At 36.4% G+C, this 8,762-nt stretch overlaps 1 protein-coding gene across 3 annotated transcripts in view; it reads right to left on the minus strand.

Moving 5' to 3' along the window:
- The window catches only part of LOC124722055 (vacuolar protein sorting-associated protein 26B-like), a 63,489-nt gene extending 56,851 nt beyond the window's left edge, over positions 1 to 6,638 (minus strand). Inside the window, exon 1 of one of the 3 annotated variants that reach the window (XM_047247248.1) lies at positions 6,593 to 6,638. In XM_047247248.1, the coding sequence (XP_047103204.1) occupies positions 6,593 to 6,625 (33 nt within the window). In that variant the 5' untranslated portion in view covers positions 6,626 to 6,638. Of the gene's footprint in view, positions 1 to 3,336; positions 3,447 to 6,403; positions 6,424 to 6,592 lie in introns of those variants that run through there. The other 2 variants (XM_047247250.1, XM_047247249.1) reach the window with 2 other exon arrangements.
- Between the last annotated feature and the right edge of the window lie 2,124 nt (positions 6,639 to 8,762).

Here is an 8,762-nt window from a genome sequence, read left to right on the forward strand (position 1 = left end):
TCGACCTGGAAAAAGCGTTCGACAATATAAAATGGTGCAAGCTGTTCGAGATTCTGAAAAAAGTAGGGGTAAGCTATAGGGAGAGACGGGTCATATACAATACGTACAACAACCAAGAGAGAATAATACGAGTGGACTATCAAGAACGAAGTGCTCGTATTAAGAAGGGTGTAAGACAAGGCTGTAGCCTTTCGCCCCTACTCTTCAATCTGTACATCGAGGAAGCAATGATGGAAATAAAAGAAAGGTTCAGGAGTGGAATTAAAATACAAGGTGAAAGGATATCAATGATACGATTTGCTGATGACATTACTATCCTGAGTGAAAGTGAAGAAGAATTAAATGATCTGTTGAAAAGAATGAACAGTCTAATGAGTACACAGTATGGTTTGAGAGTAAATCGGAGAAAGACAAAGGTAATGAGAAGTAGTAGTAATGAGAAGAGTGAGAAACTTAACATCAGGATTGATGGCAAAAAAGGCATTTCTGGCCAAGAGAAGTCTACTAATATTAAATACCGGCCTTAATTTGAGGAAGAAATTTCTGAGGATGTACGTCTGGAGTACAGCATTGTATGGTAGTGAAACATGGACTGTGGGAAAACCGGAACAGAAGAGAATTGAAGCATTTGAGAAGTGGTGCTATAGACAAATGTTGAAAATTAGGTGGACTGATAAGGTAAGGAATGAGGAGGTTCTACACAGAATCGGAGAGGAAAGGAATATGTGGAAAACATTGATAAGGAGAAGGGACAGGATGATAGGACATCTGCTAAGACATGAGGGAATGACTTCCATGGTACTAGAGGGAGCTGTAGAGGGCAAAAACTGTAGAGGAAGACAGAGATTGGAATATGTCAAGCAAATAATTGAGGACGTAGTTTGCAAGTGCTACTCTGAGATGAAGAGGTTAGCACAGGAAAGGAATTCATGGCGGGCCGCATCAAACCAGTCAGTAGACTGATGAAATAAAAAAAAGGCATCCATGCATAGTATACTGAGGTATAGTATAGTACTTTGGGGAAATACCTCTTTTGCAAAGCAGTCTTTTAAATGTAAAAAAAAAGTTGTAAGATTAATAAGTGATGTTGCTTACAGAGAATCATGTAGAGGTATCTTTCAGGAATTAAAAATCATGACCTTACCATCAATATTTAGATCTGAAAGTATCTGTTCCATTAAAAACCACCAAGTTTCAGCTTGGAGTAGTGAGATCCACATTTATCAAACAACGAACAGGAATGATTATCATAGGGATGTGCACAGAAAATCAATATATCAGGACAGTGTTGTTTATAGTCCAGTCCCGTATAACATAAAAATACCAAACATTAAAATATTTAAAAAAGAACTAAAAAATCTACTAATTAACAACAGCTTCTACAGCATCAACTAATATCTGGAATTTTGCTCAAATCTGTAGGTCTGCCTCATAACCTCTCTAAACAAAAATTCATAATTATCTAAGTATTCCTACATAAAACTAAACTACTGTCATCAATGTACATATATATAATTATGCACCCAACCTTCGTACCATATGTTCCTATACCTGTTTAACTACAGTACTGGTATTTAAAAATTTTAGTAAAATCAACCAAGGCATTATTTTATCTGTAAGTACGTATATAATTTTATAATCTAATTAAGTAGAATAAGGTTTTTGTTATAAAATGTGTAGGTAAGAATGATAAAATTTTGTATATGGTGTAAATATATAATATTTGATGCTGTTTTGTCCTTTTACATGTCCAGTATTGTGAATGTGATAATATGGACACTAAATAAATAAGTCCTGGGGGAAATAGCTAAAATCCACTTGCCTCAGACCCGGGTTTAACATTTCTACTCTAAAGTTCTGTCTATTTAAAAATTCACCCAGATGCAAATTATTTTAATGGATTCGGTTTCAGATGACAACTGGAATGTTATAATCACATTCAAGTGGAGAATTTAAATACTTTTTTCCCCTACAGTTTCATCAATTTTATAACAAAAACCAGTCAGTATACATATCTATAGTGGCTCAGATTTCAAACAAGGACTGGTTCTTCTCACACTGGTCCCCAGTTATATTTCCTACTAACAGAAATATTTGCAGCACGTTTTAGTTATTTCAAACAACAGCTCCCTGGATACCAAATGAGAGGCTGCATTGGTATTCCAAGATGTGCGACAACCATAATCTTCCCATAAGGTAAATACAATATTCAATAAAATGTCATGATCTGACACAGCTGTTACTCTCCAGGGACACAATGAACTATGCACCCGTCTCATAGTTAGTTTCATATCCCATGAATCATTTGCATTATGAATCTTAATCCAAATATTTTACATATTATCACAACAATGTGACTTGCATCGGAACTACCACAATTATGCTCTAGCTGACTGAAACAAAAACAAATCTCAAAGTACAAGTTTACTCAAGAAATAAATTAGGTGTACCAATTAATATATCTAATAGACCAACAGTTTAGAAAGTCAATCTTTTCAACTTATGTATGATCACAAATTACATTATTACTATCATCATCTACAGTTGACATGAATGGTGGTCAATTTTTTTCTCTGCTGAATACTTTACTCTTTCTGGGTCACAACAACATTCAGTTTAATACTGAATAACTTCTTTTATTACTAAAATTACCTGTACGTTAATGCTACTGTTTACAAACTGAAAGCAGTCATTAACAACAAGCTTCACAAGTCAATAGTTTTCTGTGTCCACTTTGGTGAATACAACATTAGGTTATTATTATTATCTAAAAATAGAGCAAAAATTTTGAACTAAAAATTACACATTTCTTAGTGAGATGATCTGCAAAATTATCAGGAACCAATATTCACAATCAGCGATATTAAATTTTCAGTTGGTTCAATTGTCAGAAGCTCCATGGAATTTTATTGTTTGTGGTGATTCCAGATGTAACAGGAATAAATGTCCAGTTAACAATTTTAAGCTCAGTTCATTAAAATACGTATCTGCTGCTACCCCAATGTGCTCTCAGACATGCCCAATATTTATTCTCACTAACTGAGAAAAAGCACATAAGGGGCGACAGCTCTGAAGCAGCAAATAAAGGAAATCAACCTCTTTATCCAACATATTTGGACCACTTATCGGTGAATTTTGTCAGTGAAGCAGCTTCAAAATTATGGTTACATCTTATTTATTTTTAGAAACAACTCAACAAGTCCTGTTTACTATCTTGAATGGAAAAGAAATTATATCGTAGCAAGAACACACCTATTTGGACACTAATGTTTTATTTTTTAATGCGTTTACAACTGATAAATTTGAATTTTTTTGTTCGGGTGAACATAAGCTTACATGACACTATTCATCTTGTGCATGTCTGTACTGTTACTGGGCTGTACCCATTTGCACATGACAACCAAAATCTCATCACAGTCAATGTTTAGCCCACTGCAAATTGACAAACTCTCAGCACTTTATATTCAATTAAAAACTTAAGGGGACAGGTGTCACTGAAACATAAAATTGAAATAACTTAGTGCAAGTTACTAAAGGTAATGCATTATGTAAAAAAATGTAAATACCACCTATAATAACTGTGGTACCTCATGTCAATATTGCATCTAAAATATTAATGGACCACGATCAGTTTCCACACAAAAATTTTACTACACCATTTATACTGTTATGCACCACATTACTTTTGTAGTAAAATTTTGATAAGAAATTTTAACTCATCCCACAACTACATTAACAATACTTACTGCTCCATAAAATTGTATGCAGTCATACATAGTTTTATTGGCCAATACAGAAAGAAAGTAGTATCTTATCCCCTACAATTAAGTGTGAATATATTTATGACATAATTTTTGAAACAGTTTTAATATAGAAGTTTTAACTGAAACTATATTAGTCATTTTAATTGAAAATTACATTCCAGAAAGCAAAATAATGACAGCTTGCAACAAGTTTTGTGTTGCATCTTCAGACAACAATAGCAAGACAAGTTGTGTACACCATTAACAATCTACTTTTGTTCTGAAGATCTATTGACACCACAGTGCAACAGCATAACAATACATATCTTCTGGTGCTGCCAACAACTCATCTTTATAGTTGCCCATTAATGTATTGAGAATTCTGATTATAACCAAATCATCTTGCGTGTTAATCCAAAATTTGTCACATAACTTTATATTTTAGTCCAACTCTTATTTTCCAAAAAAGGTGTGTATGAAAACTATAGATTTTTCATATTAAATACTTTAATATTTTGGTGAAAAATAAATCACTAGCACAGCTGTAACAGATATATCACATATTATATTTCAAATACATATACAGGAAATAAATTTTTAATTAGGGTGAAGTGGGGTAAGTGTAACCATGGGGTTAGTGTAACCACGGCTTATGGTGCCTTAAAGAAGCTGTATTTTTACCTCTGACCTATCACACATTAATTTACTCTTTTCTTTGTTATATTTAATCATAAGTTGTCAAATCTGACATAAATTGGTAATTCATTTTTGGACTTGAATTGACGTCTACATTTTCAAACTGCGAGTGAGTGACATGCTCAGAATTTGGTGGTCTGTCATTTTTGCAGTTTTAAAGATAACTGCACAATTTTTTGGTTACAAACTAACTTTTGCATGACAATTTCAAATATGAGATTCATTTTACTCTACTGATAAAGCTCTTGATATGCCAGGCATGGTTACACTTACCCCAACTTTTTCCCATGTGGGGCAAGTGTAACCAACAGGCTGGGGCAAGCGTAACCTGGGGGGTTAAGCCATAACCTTGTTTTTGCTATCACACTAGATCAACTAAACTGGCCTTCCTGTACATATGGATACCAGAATACATGATGTGCTGGATTTGTAGGCCTACTGAGTTTGTGTGAGATATATTTTATTTTTTATTTAAGTCTACTATATTTTTAAACCACGTTTCCGTTTATAAAATATGACACAGTCCGACAGTGTAGTCCCACTGGTAAAACAAAGAAGAAAAGGATTGCACCAGGAGCTGAAGTTATCACTTTTCAAGATGCCATCTATAAAGAAAAAGATTTCAAAGGAAACAAGAATAATAAGGCAAAAGCAAAATGAAAAAGCATTATCGACATAAAAAAGGGCTTGGTAATGAAAAGTAAATCTTCCAAACAAAGTGCTCTTACTTTATCCGGAATGGCATTTCGGAATGTTGTGGAGAAAAATCCCTGATTACTCATGTGGGTAACAAGAAAAAAAGACTGGAAGTTGAATCAACAAGTGAAGAAAGTGAAACTGAAGGAGGCCTATCTTTAATAAGTGGTGATGAAGAAAATGGGACCATAATAACACTGGACGATCTCAGGAAAGAAATGATAAACTGTGAAGAAGAAAGAGGGGCAAACTTTTTTGAAGCCAAAGATAAAATTACAGTTGGAAACTATGTTCTGGTAGCTTTTGCAACAAAATGTAAGAAAGTTCATTTTATTGGCCAAGTTACCAAAATTAGTGATTTAGGAGATCCAGAAGTGATTTTCCTCAGATGCAAAAATAAGACAAAGCATGGTACCACATTCTACTGGCCTGATAGAAAAGATGAGAAGGAAGTTCCATCCTCTGATGTCATTTCAGTGCTGCCTGAGCCTACTTTGAGTCGCAGGGGAGACCTGACATTTGGTGTTACATTTGATTCATACAACATTCAGTGACTAAATAATAGTTAGGGCCTAAGTGTGAATATAATAAGTTGAATTAGGGCAGTTTAGCGTTAAACACAAAGTGCCAACAACTGAAGTTCAATTACCATGAAAAATAATAGAAAGTGAGCTTATAAAGTGAATTTTTCTTTTCTCTTGATACTAGATATTTTATTATTTTTGTTAAATTGCCTACCAAAGAAAAAATATTACTTTGGTAGAATTTAAACTAATAAATTACTGGCCTAAAACAAAAATCAATCATCTATGAAGCATTCTGTTTCAGTGTTTTATGGTTTAGGCTAACACTTATTTTTTAGTTTAGCTAACATTTTCTGTGTATTTCATAATATACAAAGAGGTGTGTGCAAAAAAGTTCATATCTTGAGTAAAATTAAGATATTTTAATAATTCAGAAATCCTCAAATTCAGTAAAAATTGGGTAATCAGGTCACTTACCCCAAGTCTCTTTTACAGTGCTCTGTATGGGTACAACAATGCGGGGTTACACTTGCCCGGAACCATGAGGCAAGTGTAACCTCACAACACAAAATTTTGAAAACAATTAATTGACCATATAATTTCTTTTTTCAAAAACGAAATGAAGATTGTTTAAAAGCCAATAAGTCAAACTTTAAGCATGAGAAATTTCAAAATCATATCTTCAATAACAAGTTGGCAATTTGGTGTCAAAGTTGAACTATGCCAAAACGTGGTTACACTTACCCCACTTCACCCTACTTTACTGTAGACAAAATATTTGCGCCAAAACAACACCAAACAGTGACTACTGACTAAAGTCTCTGTATAAACGAAAGATAAGGAACTGTGAACCTTTCGCAGGTTAGCCAACTTAAGGGACCAAAAAGTCGTAAAAACGAAACAAATGAGAGCAAAACTTTATTTTTAACATACCGGACTGTGTGCCATAGGGACGTCGTGGTGCATACAGCCACTTTTAAATTCCTCTAATTTTGGTACTTTCTGTGGTCCATTTTCCTGAAAGTAAACTTTTTCTTCCTCAGAAAACTCCAGAGAATTTCTTAGGACAAAAATTAAAAGATCGATTTTTTGGCATTCATGTGCAAGTCTCCTTAATTAATGAATGGAGAAAATTTAAAAAATGCAGCAAATGAAGCAGGTGAAAAAGAATACAAATGTCTAAGAAATGAAATCGACACGAAGTTCCAAATGGCTAAGCAGGAATGGCTAGAGAAAGAATGTAAGGATTCAGAAGCATATTTCACTAGGGGAAAGGTAGATACCATCCACAGGATAATTAAAGAGGGCTTTGAGAAAAGGGAAGCATCTGTATTAATGTCAAGAGCTCAGATGAAAACCGGTCATAACCAAAGAAGGGAAAGCTGAAAGGTGGAAGGTACATATAGAAGGTCTATACAAGGGACATGAGGGAAGAGGACATAGATGAGGATGAGATGGGAGATACTGGTATGATACTGCAAGAAAAGCACTGAAAGACCTAAGTCAAAACAAGGCTCCAGAAGTAAACGACATTCCTTCAGAACTACCGATGTCCTTGAGAGAGCCAGCCATGACAAACATATTCCATCTTGTACACGAGATGTGTGAGATGTGTGAAATACCCTTGTGGCGACCATCAACCACCAGTAACTGCCACCTGCAAAGTGCAGAGTAAAGTGTATTTGGGACTCGTGGCTCTTTGGCTTGTTCTAGGTGAATTGGTTTATGATGTTCATGTTGGGATTCTCTGTATTGTTTTCATTGTGTTATGTGTAATTATACGAACCTTAATAAAAGTGTCTGATCATAATAAGTTTGGAGTTTTCTGTGCACAGTTAGTTGCTATAGCCAGAATACCCACATTGGTGACCCTGAGACGCGAAAATACGTTGCATATGCTCGCTATGTATCACCGGTTTCGCGCCAATAGACAATGTCACAACCACCAGTTCTTCCTGCAGTACAGGAGATCACTATCACAAAATGGACCTTCGACTGTGAAGCGCAACGCTTTACCCTGTGTGCTATTAATACACTGGGAATATTTGTGTCTCCGGTGTTTGCTTTGACCAACCAGGCGACCCTAACCTCTGCCGGCACACCACACTGGGCATTGTACACATTGGTGCGGACACCTTCTACGGCATTCTACACTTGACAGAATGCTCCTCAAGCACAAGATTCTGGAAACCCTTTGCCTGAGTTTCTACTGCACCCTAACATGGACCATACAGCTGTCCAGTTTCAGGGTCCACATGCATGGCCGCCCCCTCCTCAGATCGGTCCGTCGTTTAACATGTCCCCATTCACGGCTGTAAAAAGGATACTCATGGCAACCGCACTGGGCCATGTATACACCCATCTGTCCTGCCGCCACAAGCACACCTTGGGTGATGCACCAGCTGTGGTCCCGCCCTGTGACTTGGCACGCAATTGCGATTTCGCACCTCTGCTCGGAATTTGGCCTGCATCATCTATTGATCCTTCCATGCCTGCTGCACTATGCTTGTGTGGCTGTATAGATTTCCTGCCTACAAGGACTGGATATCACATCTTGCCTGCACAGCTACCAGACGTTCAACACATCAAATCACCCATCACAGAGGAGGTACAGTTCGCATCAGTAAACACTGTGTAGAATCCCCATACAATTTGTGCCTTTCCTACACCCCTGCAAGCGCTGGTCCCTGGTAGTTTTCCAAAGCTGCCTCTGTTACAACCAGACAACCCAGTGACGTGGTTTACCTTGGTGGACAACATGTTGGACATACACGACATTATGGATGACAGCACTTGTTTTATATGTTTAGTGAACCATCTGCATGACCGCCCTGATTTCATCAGTTACTTGTTGCTGAACCCACCCAAGAGCAACAAATATGCCTCTGCACATGCACTACTCATAGAATGCCTTTCTTTTCTGCCAGCCAATATTACTCACAATATCATTTATGACGAGACTTAGGTGACAGAACCATCTCACAGCTGTAACGACACTTGGGTGCACAGGTCAGTACCGAGATCTTGCCAAACTTAGTGCTCTGGGCATTGTGATTGGTGAAGCTGCCACAAGAACTGCAATTACATTTGCTTCCACATATTG

This window comes from Schistocerca piceifrons, chromosome X (assembly GCF_021461385.2).
Source record: "Schistocerca piceifrons isolate TAMUIC-IGC-003096 chromosome X, iqSchPice1.1, whole genome shotgun sequence".
Lineage (NCBI taxonomy): Eukaryota > Metazoa > Arthropoda > Insecta > Orthoptera > Acrididae > Schistocerca > Schistocerca piceifrons.